The sequence below is a fragment of the Tauraco erythrolophus genome, chromosome 13 (genome assembly GCF_009769465.1).
Source record: "Tauraco erythrolophus isolate bTauEry1 chromosome 13, bTauEry1.pri, whole genome shotgun sequence".
Taxonomy (NCBI): domain Eukaryota; kingdom Metazoa; phylum Chordata; class Aves; order Musophagiformes; family Musophagidae; genus Tauraco; species Tauraco erythrolophus.
In genome coordinates, this window is record NC_141477.1 from 7,579,447 (window position 1) to 7,597,086 (window position 17,640).

At 44.8% G+C, this 17,640-nt stretch overlaps 1 protein-coding gene across 3 annotated transcripts in view; it reads left to right on the plus strand.

The window, feature by feature from the left end:
• Positions 1-17,269, plus strand: part of FGF13 (fibroblast growth factor 13) — a 329,179-nt gene extending 311,910 nt beyond the window's left edge. For all 3 annotated transcript variants that reach the window (XM_086619401.1, XM_086619400.1, XM_009981323.2), the window contains 2 exons: positions 15,674-15,872; positions 17,133-17,269. In XM_086619401.1, coding sequence (XP_086475527.1) covers positions 15,674-15,872; positions 17,133-17,269 — 336 coding nt within the window. The remainder of the gene's footprint in view (positions 1-15,673; positions 15,873-17,132) is intronic.
• Positions 17,270-17,640: the final 371 nt, after the last annotated feature.

The window sequence follows — 17,640 nt, forward strand, 5'->3', positions numbered from 1 at the left end:
GTTCAAATGGGATTTTTTTTTTTGTCTGGAAACCCGCTGACTAAATAAATCTTTACTGCTTTCTATGAGCTTGCCCAGACGAGGAGAAGCATCCCTCTTTACTGGCTGCTCCTCTCGCTGCGCACCCAGCAGTGCTGAGGAATGACAGAGGGGGTTTCTCGCCCGAAACACAGCGCTCGAGCTTTGGTGTATGACCTGTGCCATTGCCCCCGGCATAGGATGTGTTCTTCTGCCGTTGGTTATACTGCAGAAAAGTACCAAGTTCCTCCGAGGAATCCTCCCCACGTCCCTGTTGCAAACTCTCTGCCTGCGTCTGGATGCAGGTCTGTGGGTTGCAGGACGAGCATCGACGTTCTCCTCCGACACGGGACGTGCTGTTACCCCCCTGCCATGTGCCCCCACCCTTGACTCCTTCCCTGACTTCAGCCTGAGCAGCTTTAAAGCCAGAAGTGCTGAAACTCACAGCAGAGGACTGAGAATAAGGCAAAGGTGGAGGGAGGATCGGATCCGAGTGTGGCAACGGCGTGTTTTACCTCCGTTCACAGCGCGGATATTTTGGCTGTCTAGTTAAGCTCTCAGAGAATGCAAATTTGTCAGCGGCAGCTGTAGGAGCTTGATGGTGGAAGAACAAAGTAGGAATTTATAATGTGCACATAATTGTAAAGAGAAGGATTTTTTTAGCGAGAGATCAGCGGTAGCGCAGAGTAATAATCATCTTAAAGGGTGACTCTCTAGAATTAGTTGTTATTTTGTTTGAGTCCTTTGAAATCGTTTCCATACTATATAATTATCTTAAATTTTAAGTGCTTCCTGCGGTGATAATGTCTGCATTTTTGCATTCTTATGTAAATGCTTTAGCAGTTCCCAGTGTAGAATTGGAAATGTCATTCAAAAACAGGTAATGGCTTTGCAAAATCTAGGGGAAGAAATTAATCTCTTTCTTCCACATCGCTTTACAGTTTGTATTCTGTGCTTGTGTGGCTGCGTTTTGCGCTCTGACAGAAGCTGCCTTTCAATAACAAACATCCAGAGATGGGATACACTGAAGCAAAGAGCTGAATTTCACCAGTCTGAGCTTAAAAAGACAAGAGACCAGCAGCCAAACCGTTACATCCTACAGAAAGAAAATAATGACTCTGTATACTCAATTAATCTGCACTCAGACATCCTAGGCGAAGCCAGTTAAGAATAATTATAAAAACATTCCACTGTAATGAAAGTCTGGGAATCCCCAATAAGATGATAATTTTTATGTGGTGTCGCTGAATTAAGCAAACAGGAGTAGCTGGTTCCTCTGATCACCCGTGGAAGTGGTGGAGGGCTGAGGCTGGGATTGAGGGGGTCACTCTCGAAAGGTTTCCTGCAAGTCACGCACCCCAGAAATCAGTCTCACCAGTCCGGGCACCTGAAGCTCTGCCAGCCCCACTCTGATGGACGTTGCTTCCAGTTTAGCGAAACACCAACTTGCCTGCATGTGCAGACCCCCGAATCCTGGGGGGTTGGGATACCCATTGAGCTAAGGGTGCTGCTGCACCCGTGGCTAATTTTCCAAATGCAAACACAATGCCTAGGGCAATATTTGACACTCAGTCTGAGTCCCCTGAAGGTGCTGTGTAGAAACAAAAAGGAATATGGACAGGTCGCTCTGGAAAGATACATTTGCCCGTTTGGACAGTAGATTATTTTGCAAGAGGGAGAAAAGGAAGGAGCCTACAGCTTCCCCAGGAGGAGAGGGTCAGCTCGTGATATGAGTGGCCCGCTTATGCTGTGAAGCTGGTAATGGTGGAGGTTGTACTTGAACCAAAGAAACAAGGCAAGAGGGCTGCACTGTACAGAAGTGCAATGATTAAAATATGAGGTTTAAAAGGCACTGTGTTTCACTAAAAAGCGAGGGCTGAGATTTCAAAGCCGGCTAGGAGTTCAGCTACAAACCTTCTACTAGTTTCAAAGAAGGATTTTTGTCTACCTTTGCTGAGCCGTTTTGAAAATTGACATACATCCTCACATATCGTTTGCTTTTAATAATTTAGAGCTCAGTCCTGGAGCACTAACTCAGGCAAAGTCGTGATTCATTTCAATGGGAGCTTTGCCAAAGTAAGACTGTAAGGTTTGAGGGCTGTTCCAGTGAAGGGGAAAGAAATCCCTGTAAATACTGCAAAGGAAAAACTGTATCTCAGATGTATCCAAGGTAATTTCTTTCCATTTCAGCAGTCAGACTGCTGATGCCAAGGCTGATCTGGGGCAGACTTTCCCTGGCTTGGACAAGAGCAGAACCGAAATCCTCTCGTGTGCAACACTTGGTATTGAAGCTCACTTGATCAATCTCACATTGTGATGGGGGACAGCGACTCGGGGCCACCTGGGGACAGTCTGCGCTGCTCTGCTGAGTCACAGTGTACTGGGATGGATCCATCCTGCTGAGGTCTCCAGCAGAGCTCACAGACTGGCCTCACCCCCCACAGTAACACTGGAGGAGGACCAGGACCAGCACCTCTGCACCTCAGTTGGTAGTGGTCTAGCGTGGCCTGGTCCCCTGTTTGCTTCACCCACCATGCCTCCTACCCCTCTCCTGTCCCTCTGTTCCCACCTGGGTCTCACCTCTTCCCATTCCCGTCCCTCCCAGCCCAGCCCTCACCTCTCTGCGGTGTCCCTGCTCGCCTCTACCCCCGTGCAGGACACCGTCCCCGGCCAAGCCTCGCTGGGCCGGCAGTGGTCTTCAGGCTTCGGGCACCACGGGCAGCACAGGGCATGACAGTGCTGCCTGGGACACTGCAGCTCTTCTTGCCATGCTCAGGAAGGAGCAGAGGCTTTAGCAGAGCTGGGTCTGTGGTGTAGGCGTCAAACACGGCAGATCCAGGCTCCTTTGCTCCCTCATCCTCTCCGCAGGTTATTTATCCCAACTGTGCTCATTGGGCACAGGAAAATCTAGACTTTGGTGGGTTTTTTTAAGGGCCTGAAGGTAGATGAGATGAATCAGAGCTTGGACTTGCACACACAGGTCCAGATTAGGACTCAGATCCTCAGGGATATTTAGATAGATGAATCCCATTTATTTCATTGGTAGTCTTTATTTCAGTAGTAGAATTTAAAAAGCATTTAGTTACCCCATTTGGTATCCACAGGCTTAGCTTCAAAACCCTCAAATCCCAAATATGTCCAAAGAGTCTTGCTTGCCTGCAGGAAAACTGCATTTCTGAACTTGCCAGCCCATATTCCTCGTGCAGACGTCAAAAGGCAGGTGACAGCATTTCCCCTGAATCCTTCATCTGCTGTGCCTTCATCCCTCAGCCTTTCTCACTGCTCATTAGGTTTTACTAACAACGGGTAGCCCTAGATGGTGAAATGGAAGGTCAACCAGTGGGTAAACTGAAAGATGATGGACCTTTTCTGATGGACAAGCTCACCTTTATACTTTCCATTGCAGGGTGGTTTAGCTCTCTGCTCTCTACCTGGCTGGCTATTATTTGCTGACTTGGAAATAGATAACCAGATTCTAGAAGCAGAACTGATCCAAGGCAGTTTAGATTCTCAAGGAAAAACACAACAGTAGTTTTCAAACTAAGCCTTGGACACCTTTCAGATTCCTCCTCACAATACAGTGCAAGGCATCTGTTAATCTAGTGCCAGAATTTCTTTGTTTTAACTGTGCTTAAAAGGGCTTTCTGTAGCAGAGGTAATGAGGTTTGGTTTTAAAATCAAGGTGCTCGCACCATCCAGCTCTTTGTATGATTGAGGGATGAAGACTTCTCTGTGCTAGAACCCTCCTGAATCCTTTCAGGGAGTTCCCTCTGTTCAACAGGTAACACTGTCAGAGAAATTGTGATTGAGGAGTAGGTGTTCCTTGACTCAAACGCTCAGGAATTCTGCGACACTTGCTGGTGCAGATGTGTAAGCCAGGGAGCAGTCACACCTATGTTTGAATTTAGTGTTTCGCTACTTTTTTTTTTCTGTGAGATAACCCAGAATGGCAACAGCTTTCCTGTCGAAATACTGTAATACAGAGATCTGCGACATTTGGCTCATGGAGCAACTGTTCCACACCATTCCCAGAAATCTGCGATTGCAGTCCAGGCTATCTTAGGTTAAGGTTTTAAATGGCACCTCCCAGAGACATTTGAGTGTCTTCCAAGTTTAAATTGTCTTTGCAAGTGTTTTACCAGGGACCAGTGCCTCCTCTGCTGCTTAGACAATAGCAGCACGGTGTCTCCCAAAAGTCTGGCTCCAGAGTAATCTGTTACACAGCCCAAGGGCAGCAGGGAGTCGTCAAAACAGCCAAATGACAGACCCTCGCAAGGTCCCTATCACTGTGTGGGAAAGAAAACAGAGCTTTATAAGCTTATCTCTATGCTTAGGCTGTCTCTTGGAAGGACAGGGGTTCCTATTAGCCTGTGTATTTGTTTTAGAGAAAACTTCTCATATATCACTGAAAGAGAAAGCATGTATTCCTAATTTCATTAGGACAGTTGTTGGAGGGCTTTTAAGAGGACAGATATTATTCAGCCTGGTCTTGATGTTAACGGCATAGCCATATCGTGAAGTAGGTGTTAGAAATGTTTGTTTCTTTCTGCACTTATATGGCTTGATGAAGGGCCCCTATTTGGAAGTACCAACTCTAAAACCCAAAGAAACTGCATTTTGGAGGCAGCTTCGTGGGTCTGTCTGATGTTTCCCTGTCGCTCAGACAGGGCTGGATTTGGGAGGGGCTGAGGAAAAGTGGACGTTGCTTATAAAAATGCATATATGTCATTTACAGAGAGAAATTTAGCCTGTTTTCTGCATACGTGTCCCTTCTTAGGTGGGACCTCCACCTGCTGAAACAGATGTTTTCTGCCAGTCAGCATCAGCTCTCAAATAAAGGGTCACTCTTCAATCTCATCTCCCTTGTGTAATCCTTGATTATCTTGTTTTAAAAAGTTTTTTGCTATCTTAAATCTCTCAAAGCCCTCAATTAGCCTGTCATCTAATACAAACACCCCTCTGAGATCCTCTTAGCAGCGTATGTTCAATAGCATAATTTAGGAAGCCATGAGGGCGGAGGAATTCCAAAGAGCATCACCACTCTGTATCAAGAAGCAGGGCTTGGCTGCCAGAAATGTCCTGGCACTGTCAAACTACCAAGGTTTAAAAAATATCCATCCATGGCATTCACGAAGAAATGGATTGCAGTAAATCAAGCTCATTTGAAAAGGTCTCATTACCATTTGTTCTTACAGAGTCGCTGGTTTGGTCAGGGTGGAGCTAACCAACTCCTTGAACCTGTGACCCATTATGTTAAGCTCAGTCTTTTTTATTTACAGCAAATAAGCTGAATCAATAGTGGCAAATATCAAACAGCCTCGGTTACTTAAAGCAAGATGTATATGTTTCTTTGCAGATGACTTGAACGTTAGAAAGCGAATCAAAACGCAGTAAAGGCACAGGTAGTATTTTCCTTGGTCATAATACGTTTTGCATCCGGTCCTGAAAGAGTCACTGCTTTTGTTCAGTGCAATGACCTGCTCAACTTTCCCAACACTGACATTATCCAAGTTAAAAATTAAGCATGCAATGTAGTGCTTTGCAGAATAAAAACCTAATTAATAGGCCTATTAGTTTGGTATTAATATTATTTTTAGTAAATAATGCCAGTCCAAAGACCATACAGCATTTAGTACTTTACAGTGCGTTCCCAAAACATGTTTGGTAGCATTGGTAACGGCGAGGCAGCGATTCCATCCCAGGCAGTGCAGGAGGATGGGCTGGGGAGAGAAGAGCAGCACTCTGAGAGCACCGCTAACTGCACACTGGGAATAACAGCAAGCAGGACGGATGCCTTTCCCGAGAACTCCAGCGTAAAAGGACGGTATTGAATGGCCAAGTATTGGCTCATCCATAGCACCACAATTATGCATCCACATTAATAAAATATGCAGGCCAATCGGCAAGGCTGTCCTTTCGTGCGGAATAGACTCTAGGCTGACAGTGAAGCATGGACCTGTTTGATGTAATGTGGCATTATTTCTTCTCCTGCTGCTCGTGCTGTTATTTATCTTCTGCTTGCAGCTTCTCGCCGTCAGTGAGCGCAGGCAATTTCTAGCATGCAGAAAAAAAAAAAAGAGCATCTGTCTCTAAGCACTTCCTCTGGGGCAGACCCCCATCTTTCTTCTTCAGCGTCAGCGAGGTGGCTGGTGGGAGCTTGGGGAGGTCCGAGCTGAGCTGAGGCCGTGCTTGGGAGTATCTGGCCAGCCTTTGGGTGGAAGAGCACTGCCGCCATGAGCTCGCCATCAGAAACATAGGATAGCACCTCACCATCCAGGCAAAGAACGAGGAGATCAACTTCCACATCGATTTCCCCATCGTCACTCCCAGCAGTTGTACGGACAGGCTTTCAGCCAGGTTGCAGGTTACCACAGAAACAACATTCTCCGTTACCACGTATTCCCATGGGAGGGACTGTAGCACTTGTTCTGACTGTTGTTCGTTCAGCTGCCTTTCCCCCAAAAAGAGAGAAACCTTTGCATGCTTTCCTTTTTTCCATAGACTTCTAGGAGCATCCGCTGCTAAAAGGGTCATGTCCCTGCTTGTAATTAAACAGCCAGATTTACAGCTTGCTGCAAACACTGATCAGATTATTGTTTTTCAGCACTTTAAGATAAATCTGCATGAATTCATGGGTGACGGGCTGAAGGAGATCTGTTCCATCTCCTTACCCCAGGGCTGATGTCCTGTATCTAGGATACAGCAGTAAATCCCACACTCTTCTCATTAGCCCTGATACTTCTGCAGAGCCTGTCTGGGGAGCTCCCCGGTGCCAGGAGAGCTGCAGCCACGGAGGTGCCAGGGGAGTGCTGGGTGATGTCAAGCTCCAGCATCGCTGCCCATCCTCTCTGGAGGTTTCCCAACGCAGCTGTCGCTGCCTGCTGAACTCAGCCCAGGTTACCCATCTCCCGCAGCCCACTAACCGCCGGCAGTGTTTCGGGGTGGTACGGCCAAGGCACTCGATGTGGCAGCAGAAAGGCTGTGCTGCCCTTCCTGCCCCTCGCTCCCAGGTGTGTGTTAACCAACGCCGGCCAAGTCACCTCGTTCCAGGAGCGCATTAACCCATGGCTGCCACCCCGCGCTCTGCGGCCCCGGCAGCTGCAGTGTGGGTTTCCCCCAGGGACAACGATGATGGAGACGAATACAAGAGTAATTGTGTAAAAGGGCTACTGGGACAGGAACATGTTTTCTTCCTCAGCTGCTCTCGCCAGCTCGCAGCCATCTCCCCTCGCAGCGGCCGGGCTGTGATAAAGCCACATCTCTTAGTCTCATCTGCCTGATGGAGCGGCTTTTCCTCCGCACGTTCTCGCTGCAGCTTGTTGCTGCCTGGTGAAAGGTACCAGGCTTTGCACGGTGTCTCCATCCCCGTGTCCCACGGAGGCAGTGGCATACAAAGCCAAAGGGAGAGCTGGCAGGCAATTAGCAGCTCAGAGGAGCAAACGATCAAGTAGTTCCCTCAACACAAGGCAGCTGCAGGGTCTCATGAGGCTCCTCTTAGTCCTTCAGCATCTCATGCCACTGGCCGCGACAACAGGCTCAGAGCTTGGCCATTAAAACGAGAGGGATGCAAAGCTGTCTTTAACTGAAAGCAGAACCCGGGCCCCATACTTTAAAAGGAGTTTTTCAACTTGGATAATCTTTTTTTTTTAAAGTACTAAGTGACACACTTAAGCTGAGGACATTCTGCACAACAGCTGCGTGAGAGAGATTTGACAATACCAGGATTTGATGTCAATTGTAACTGCTAGAAATCTGATTGAGACGGCTGGCAGGTTATCTGTGTAATAATGGGTATGTTCTAAAATAGGTTGCTTCGCATCTTTGGGGCTCTCTGCTCTAGTTCTGGGGAAGAAAGCTGTCCTATCTGCCTTTTGCTTCCTTCTCCCTTCCTTTAAATTTCAAGCTTGGGTACACTGACTGATCAGAAGGTCAGAAACACCATAAAATTGGACTGTATTTATCAGAGACACAACTTAAAAGCTAGAGAACTTTTGTACAAATGCACAATAGTGAGGCTGAACAGCAAAGACCGTTTTACTTTGTCATAAGACAAACGACTGAAAATATCTTACCTCCGTTACGCAACCCAATGGTACGGCCTCTTTTTAAATGTTGTGTTTCAGTTCTGGAAATGATAGAGGGAAAAAAAATTGAAAGGATTCAGTGAAGGGTAATGAAAATGATTAGAGGCACGGAGAACCTTTCATATGAGGAGAGATTTAAAAAGATTAGGCCCGCTTAGTTAAGACAAGAGATGAATAAGCAGAGACATGATAGAGAGATGTGGAGTAATGAACGGCACAGAAGAGGCACACTGGGTACTTTTATGTGCTGTTTTCCAAAATAAAAAGTCGAGAGAAGAAAGCTCTGAAAAAATAAGACAATAAATTTGCTTATGATAAAAAACAACAACAGACACATTTTAAATATGTTTTCCGCAGTGCTGGCTTCACCTGAGGAAGCCGCTGCTGCAGGGAATAGAGGCGGCGAGCTTAGGAAAATTATGAAAAGGAGTGGCTGCTCTAGGGAAAATCGTGAGCCTACTGAGAGGAAAAGGGAGTTCTCCTATAGCTCTGAATGGGAGCAGGATTCACCAGCTGGCATGATCCCAAGGCTGCTGAAAGGAACCACCAGCCTCGGTGGGCTCTGGGTACTCATACACTATGCACAGCTACTGATGCACTAGATAGTCACCTGCTTCTGCTGCCTTCAGTGATGTAACATGACTTGTTTTTTTGTCTAGGTTGAGCAAGCGGGATCTTTCCCAGCATGTTTTCAGGGAGCACATCTTTTCCAACATCCCTGTTTTCTGTAGTGTCCATGCAGGTCATGTATTGAGGCAGCTCTTGCTTTTCAGTTGACCTGCCCGCTGGGTAGCTCTTGGTGCTTTGCTCAGACAGGAAGGTTTAGTTCTTCTGCTTGACTCAGTCACACGGGCGGGAGGATCATGAGAAGCTGTAGCAGATCAGATCCAAGGTCCAGCAAGTTCACTGTCCAAAGGTGATCGGTGGCACATACTTAGAGAAGAATATGAGATCAGAGTGTAGAAGTATGGAGAAAACGTGCAGAATGCTTCCATCTCCCATTTTTCAACTGGAGATTACCTAGTCAGAGGCTATAGTGGTGTTAACCAGTCCTCAACCAAACCTGCGAGTACAGTCCATGAATCATGGGATTTTATCATGCAATAAAACCTTTGGCTAGACATTGACAAAGTTATTCTGATCTTTTTTTCTAACCCCAAACCCATTCTTACACTAGTAGAGAAGATCTCTCTCCAAAGAGGCTCAATTGCAGATTAAATATAGAGACTTCTCTTTACAGATTTAGAAGCAGTAACAGGACTTTTGCATGTGTGAAACAATAAAAATTACATATGATTAAAAAAACAGCTTCTGGGTAATGGTAGGATTCTATCACACAGATTTTCTCTGTTAGTCTGGTTTAGAGCCCTCAGACAACCTGATGGGCAGTTACTCCTTAATGAACCTTCCCAAGTTTCACAAAACAGGCAATGTTTAAAGACTAGTTTCTTCCTTTTGTCACATCAGAATTTCACTGATTTTGAGCTAGGACTGGCACGTCTGGTGCCCTAAAGCCACAGAAATTAAAAAAGGGTAAGTACAAGCATTAAAAAGTATTAAAATATTTATAGAGGGACTTGATCATTCAGGAAATTGCAAAGGTTTTCCCGTACCATGCTTCCAGGATTGTCAGGGATGCAACATTCAGTGCAGCTCAGCATTGACGCAGGAGAGAAGCATTTGGGGGCAAAGTGGATCTGCTCTCTTTCTTATTCATATCAAGTAAATTACATCCCATAACTTTGTGGGCCGGATTAGGAAAGGTGCCTGTGTTTGACATCTGTGAGGTGTTCTCCTGGGCATCTTGCAGAACTTTTAAACCACATTACGGGCTTTCTCTAACAGGATTAATTTCCTCTGCAGTAATCAGAAGAGTGTCTTCTCTCTGTACGTATCATGCATTAGTTCTCTTGCCCCAATTAAGGAGTGCTTTGGTTAATCAACGCAGCTGTAGAAGCGAAGCATCACCAAAAGTCAGGGGAACAATAATATGATCATGCATAGTTCCTATCTCAATTAAATTTCAGCATTGTTTGCAGTCACTGAGTCGTTTTCCCCGGGGTCATCAGGCAGCACATCCATTCCATGGGCAGAGCACGCTGAGAGGTGACGCACCAAGCTTTAAATAGGTTTTTATTGATGTGCCTAAATGCCACTTAAAAATCTGGGCAAAGATGACTTGGACAAGTTTTCACAACTGAGTCACGGACAAGGCTAGAAAAAGAGTAATGAACAAAACTTGAACCTCTAAATCTCTGTATTTGTAATTAATATGTTTTCTGCTTCAGTTCACTGTGTGCATTTTTCCCCGAGTTTGTGCATTTGATTTGTTGTGCAAAGGAACGATGTCAAGGGAGTAATTACAGGATCTTTTCAGTGCTTTTCTCATAGATTCAGAGAATACCTAGTGACAAGCCAAAATCTTACTCTGGAGATGCTGGATATCCAGCTGTGTCCTTGGGCTCCATTTTAGTCTTTCTGGAAGCTTTGCCCTAAGTAAATTTACACACCACTGACAGTTTGTGTTTCACTTGATAAATTCCTGCTTACTGCACTATCCCAGGCAATTCCATGCTATGGAGCTGCTTGGAATCACCTTCCAGGAAAACTGTGCCTTCCTGTTGCTCCTGCCAGTAAGTAGGTTTCCTGATGAAAGAATTTAGTGTAACTTTTCTATATACATGCCTTCAGATTGTAGTGAACTCAAGGGGAATTACAGCCTTCCACAAATTCCTGTTCAGCAGTAGTTTTTAGTTCAGGCAGCAGTTTGTTCAGCTTTGCAGCACCTCTTGAGGGCCTTGGGGTGCCTACGATGTCTTTGCAAGAACTCACCTGGAAGAGGCATGGCCAGAAGGAAGCTCCTCACTGCACTGATCTCGCATCTGTCTTGAAAAGCCCACACAGCTTTTTGATGAGTATGTCTTTTGCTGTGACTGCTGACTGTTGTACACAGTCACGATTACATGGTCAAACAAATTCTCATTCTACAAGACCTGTACGTGTTCATATATTGTGAGTTGCTCCCACTGAAATGGCTAGAATTCCTCAAAATAGGTAGATTTAGGCATAATGGACAATATCATGGGATTGGAACCTGTCTGTGGGAACTGTAATATATCTGATCCAGAATAAATTGCTTCAAGATAATTGTAAGTTTCCATTCCTATAGCAAATGGCTTCTGATGGCTTCATGGAATACCGGTTTCTTCACACTGGTGATCTAAAGCTGTTATTTCTGATAACATTAAAGTTGGAGTATTCGCATCTTGTGCTGTTGATATCACTGCACATTACAGCGTGATGATCCAGAGGATATACCCTGGAACTTTGTGCCAAGATGGAGAAAATCAATCTCTGCTAATAAAAAAAGGCAGGCTCAGTGGCGCAGAAAATCACTACTCTGGAGCCTTAAAGAGGCTCCTTCAAAAATTCATGATTATAGAATGGAATCCTGGGCTACATTATAGTGCTGAAAGAAATCAGGATATGAAGGGAAAAAAATCCAATTTTCATTAAGTGGAGAAAATAAAGAATAAATACCATATGCAGACATAGTCATTGATCACATGGAACATAATAATATGCTCAATATGTAAGACCATATTCCAAGTTTCCCAAGTACCCAATATTTTTCCCAAATACTTTTCAAAGTTAAGTTTTCTTTCCTTGTTGTTTATTCATGGTCCTGGCACTAAATCCACCTGAATAAAATTTCTGATTGTTCTGGTCAACTGCTGTAGGGTAGCTGCAGGACATTCAACCTACAGTGATACACAGACATTTAACAAACTCAGTATTGACCTAAGGACTTAAACTTACTGCTCGTGAAGTATTTGGTGATGTCCCCTGCTGACGATATTCGTGATACAAATACAGTATGCAATAAATAGGAGAGAACAAATATCTTTGCCTTCCTTATGTGCGCTGTGCCTACAGCCATCCTGACAAGAGGCTCTTATAATACGGCAGAAACGTGGAGACACTAAGCACCTTTCTTTAAAGCAGATTTCCCATTTTATGTCTATGGGAAGTCTGAATTCCTGCATCACAATCATTTGGGGGCCAGAATAATTAATCTTCAATCCTGCAGTGTAGGTGGGTGTGATGGCTGGTAATCTGGATGGTCTTTGGCTTGAAACACAGCTTTTGCACATTTAGAGCAGGAAGAATTCCAGCTTCGCTTTTACAGTATTTTAGCTTTCAGCCTTGGCAGACCCCTAATGTTTGTATGGAAGAGACTGGATTATTTTAGATATAATCTAGTCAGCTGCCTGGAAATATAGCTACTGTAAGTGTATGCTACAAGGCCTTTTTGCCACATTATCAAACACCAAATTATTCTCTTTTAAATTATTTTTCACATATTTAATGCAGCTGCAGATCTGTTCATGAAGGAACATTTCAGTAGTGCAGCTGATCAGCTCAAAACCAAGAAGCAGCTCCTGACAGTTCCTCTTCTTGCTTACTTAAGCATGGCTGAGTCATGACTACAGTGAATCCAGACTTTCTTTAACTTTTATTTATTCATTCATTCATCCATTCATTGTTACTGTGCATGTGTGAGGGACTTGGGTGAGTACAATTTACTGTCGTGCAGGTGCCATCATCTCTGACTTCTGGGGTAAGCCAAGATTGAAATACCATTTCACACAAATACCTATTTTTCATCTGTTTTGTTTAACAATATATTCCTAACATTAGATTTCTCAAAACTCATTTGAATTATTTTTATTGCAAAAATGAACAAAGAGGACAGCTGAGAGACAGGAAAAAACTGGTCCTAGAATTCAACATTTATTTATGTTTATAAATTTTCAATACGATTGACCATATGAGCTGGAAAAGATCAGTCTTAATAGGGGCATTCAGCCCTCTCCCAGCTTACACTTCCTCTGTAAAGTATTAAAGAATTTGCCAGCAAAGATAACATAATGGCTATTTTGCACTTCCGGCTCTGAACTGTATTTTGAACTGACATGCTGATAGTAGCCTTGTCCGTACCCAATTGGGTTGGCACATGGGCTTGCCAAGCTCAGAAAAGTACATTTTAATTGTGATACCCCCCAAATCAGGAGCACGTTAGCTAGCATTCCTCATTCAGAGCTTCCCTCTGCACTTCTCCTCCCCTGCTCTTTTTTTAATGAGGAGGAAAGACACACGCTGGATTAAACTAAAGGCAAGTGATGGGTGGGAGCAAACACTTGCGAAAGGTAAGCAGCTGCTTAGTATTCAGGAGCAAGCAGAGCACTTCAGCTTCTGCAAACAGCTCAGGTGGGATCAACTTTTATTTGGCAAGGAGGATGCCTTTGCCTTCATGCAGCACCTTTCTGCAGCTGCAGCTGTAGCCAAGGAATTAAGCAGCTGTCAGTCAAGACAAAGGAGCACAGTTCTGTGCCAAGCCAGCCAGGTGAACGAGGTGGTCTGCTTTAGTGCTGGAAAAACTGGGAGGGAATTTGTTGTGGTAACTGAGCACGTTATAGAGAGGTGTCTGTGTTTCCATGCCCCAACGTTTGTCGTGAGAAGTCACCGCTCCAGAGTGATGCTGCAGGGAGGGGACTGCTGCCTGTGATGCCCACGGGGGATGGCTGGTGGGCACCATCAGGCTGGCGTCTGGCTGCACACGGGCTCAACTGCGAACTCACTGCCAGCAGCTCAGAGCTTCCACCACGGCTTGTTATCACGAGCCTCACAGCCAAGGGACAAATCAGGGCTGAAGGAGCTTTCTAGTGACTTTCTTTCTGTCTCCTCACCCTGCTTCACGGGACTCTGTGGGCTGTTGGCTCCTGCTGCTCATATTGAGGTTAACTTGCTCCCTGAGAGAGCCAGAGTAAATGTTGTGGTTCTCTTTGCAATCTGACCCTCTGCTGCTGTGTACAAACAGGCCTTTTGTACCCGAAACAGCTCCAAATGACTGTACATAAACCATAATCTTCCGGTGGGAGCACTGTAGTTTCCCATTTTGCTGCTAATTGGATGATGCACTTGCAATAGTCTTTGTTAACATGGCCAGTGCTGGGCAGGGTACCGTGATGGAAGTCTTTTATTTAGAAATCTTGCAGAAATGCAGTGACTGTCCCTGTTTGACAGCAATTGAAACCAATTGTCAATTAACTAAATAACAGCCAATTAGCTTGAAGGGGAAAAAAAAGAAGAAAATTGCTTACTTCATGCTCTTTGTTAAAGCAAACGCCAGTCAGAGGATGGGAGGGTTTTTTTCTTTCTCCTATGGAAAGACAAAATGGAAAAAGATGTGCAGAAAATGCACAGTGATTTTTTTTTCTTAAACACCATCTTTTTCTCACACAAGAATATTTGACAAACTAGATAAGAACATCTTAAGCTCCCGAGACATTTAATTTCCTCTGATTTTTTAAAATCGAAATTACAGTCATTATGCAAGCACAATTTTCCCCCCTTTCTTTCACGCTGCTGTAGGATACTTTACACAGAAGGGCAGCTCAGCTGAAGCTGGCTGCCTTCAGGAGGAAAGACCAGCCAACAGCTGGCTGCTGTGCGCTGCAACCACAGGCAGGATTGCGATATTAACATTTGCATCACCAGACCAAGTCCTTCCTCTTTCGTATTTTATGGACTTTTAGGGGTCCATAGGTGAGACATTGTCAGAACTTATAACGTTAAAAACCTGAAGCACCCGGCGGCATTAGGAAGCAGCTGCAGGAGAGTGGTGCTGTCAGGTCTGGCATTTTGGTGTTAGGTCCCTCCAAGACCCATGTTTCATGGCTGTACCCTTTTTTGAATCTGGGCAATAGTGCTAAAAGGTATTGACGGGGTCAAGACCATTGCACAGTGCAAGCCAGTCACTCCACTGGCAGGAAGAAAAAGGCTTTCTCCTGGGTTATCACTCTTTATTTTAACCGTTAGCCCAATGCCATCTCCCCAAAAGAAGCAGAGCAGCTCAACATGAAGACTAAAGCTCGATCCTGTACACTTTCAGCTGTGGTAACGTTTAACTCTTGCCAGTCCCAGAGCAGAGGCTAATGTCTGCAGTGGTCTCTGACAGGTTGGCTTTCTGTGGATGATACGCCGGGCAGAGACAGAGCATAGATTAGACCAAAGAGGCAGCTGCTAGAAGCTAACTTAATATTGCTGGGTTAGTAAGAGACGACCATTTACTCGTGGCATCCTGGCTTTGAATTTTTATTGCACTTTCTTCATGAGCAGTTAAGGCCAGCAGTTAATGCATAAAAGCATTACATGGCCTCGCTTCTCGCCGGTGGGGCTGGACCGCAGCCGGTCCCTTGGGATTGGCATCAGGGCTGCATCTGCCTAATGTCCATTAGTTGCACGAATCAATAATTCTTCACTTAGACTCTTTACTCATTGTTCAAAAAGATTTTATTATGCTGCTTTGAACTGCTCACAGCATCATTTCACAGGTTTCAAATTGTGTTACTCTTTTGTTAATACTTTTGGGGCCTGTGTTTTGTAATTGGATAGTGGAGGATGAGAGGTACGTCTTTTAACCGTTGGGAAAGCAGTGGATTGGATGCTTTTTCATTACCTGACGTGAGATTCAGCACTGCACATATTGATCTGTTACTTTCTTACAGGAACATTTTACACCTGAATGCAAATTCAAAGAATCAGTATTTGAAAACTACTACGTGACGTATTCTTCAATGATCTACAGACAGCAACAGTCTGGCCGGGGTTGGTATTTGGGTCTTAACAAAGAAGGAGAAATAATGAAAGGAAACCACGTGAAGAAAAACAAACCTGCAGCACACTTTCTTCCCAAACCCTTAAAAGGTAATTGCTTGGGTTTGCTGCGTCTATCTGAATGGGCATTATCTTGTGTCAGAGATGTTTAATCACTGTGCATACATATTTGAAGGGTTCAGCTACTTACATCACAGGAGTATAATGTTCTGTAACACGCTTTTAATCTAACCAGAGCTGCTTTTTTTTAGGTTTCTCTATGTTACCTCTGCATTTCTCTAATCTAAGCAAATACGCATATTTGTTTGTGCTCAAAGGCCACAGCGTCTCCGTTACAGATAACGAAGGCTCTACCTGGAACGGCTCAAACGTCTGCTCACAAGCCATCAGTGACTTGCTGTACAGCTTGTCAATCTGTGCCTTATGTTGCAGGATGTTTGTCTGGTTTTGCCTGAGATAAAGCTCTAATGCGCGGTGCTTATTAAACTGCAATTAACGTGGCATCAGCATGTGACATTAAAGGTAATAACGCATGTGGCATATGTACACCGCTGCGTATTAAAAGCCAGGACCTAAAGTCATCCCAGTTAACTGAAGCCCCTGAATCAGGACTGTGGACAGACTTGGCTCCCTCTTTGGTCAATGCAAAGAGGGAGATCTCAGTCGATGTATGGGGGTGCTCCTTTTCTCGAGAAGAACCAGCTTCCATATGCTCCTTTCTTAAGAGGAACAAAGCCCTCTATTTCTGGCTTATGCTCTTATAAGTAGCCTTTTAAGGCAGTGTGTCATTTTGAAATCAGAGAGGAGATCTCAAAGGTACATAGCCCTGGGTGCCTGCTGGACTAGTTTGGCAGTCTACATTTAGGACAAGGTTTAGGCAACCGATGTCGAGGTTGATCCTCACTTCTAATGTGTGTGGAAACAAAGGAAATAGAAGAATGAAAACCCATTTTCGCACCCACCTGCTTAGGCTATGTATACAAGTAACAGGTCAAATAACAGCTGCCAACAGCGCTACTTCACCATTAGTAAGGAAATGTTGATTTATATCAGCTTAGGTCTATCCTGCAGAGTTTCCTAAGTGCAGTGGCTAGGTGGGTGATTTGACTGGGAGAGGGAGGGAGCTGTGGTTATTCCCTTCTCTGAAATGTCATTCCTCTGAAGAGGAGCTCAGAGGTTCTTAGGGAGTGTTTGAAATGGAAGAGGTCTCCTTGCCATGTTTACTTCATTCACTCCCTACATTGACTACTGCTGAATGAAAAATCCCAACGTTTCGCAGATGGACTTTGCACCAACCGACTGAGTAGCCCGTAACGCGTGCTGATGTGCTGCCTCTCTTTTGCTTTGCAGTGGCCATGTACAAAGAGCCTTCTCTCCACGATCTCACAGAGTTCTCAAGATCTGGAAGTGGGACCCCAACAAAGAGCAGAAGCGTTTCAGGAGTGCTAAATGGGGGTAAATCCATGAGCCAAAACGAGTCAACGTAGCCAGGTTCAGGCAAGCCAAGTGCTCTCTAAACAGAACCTTACCTCTGGATGCAGTTGAATTCTTACTAGCAGTCTTTCATCCAAACGTTCAATTGCCCAGGACAAGCCACCGAACTTGCATAGGTCACTCGTTTATCAGCCGTTAGATCTACTGGTTGTCAAAGGATATACCCCAATAATGTAGAATATGCTTGTGCATATCACAAGGCACTTGGATAGCCAGCAAACATAACTGCGGAATAAATCTCGGAGAAGAAATGTCCAGCTCTTTCTCTCTCTCTCTTTTTCTCTCTCTCTTTCTCTCTCTCCCCTATGCTTTGTGGAATACGAAACAAAAACATTTCACAGCATTCACTGCTGATAAGAATTTG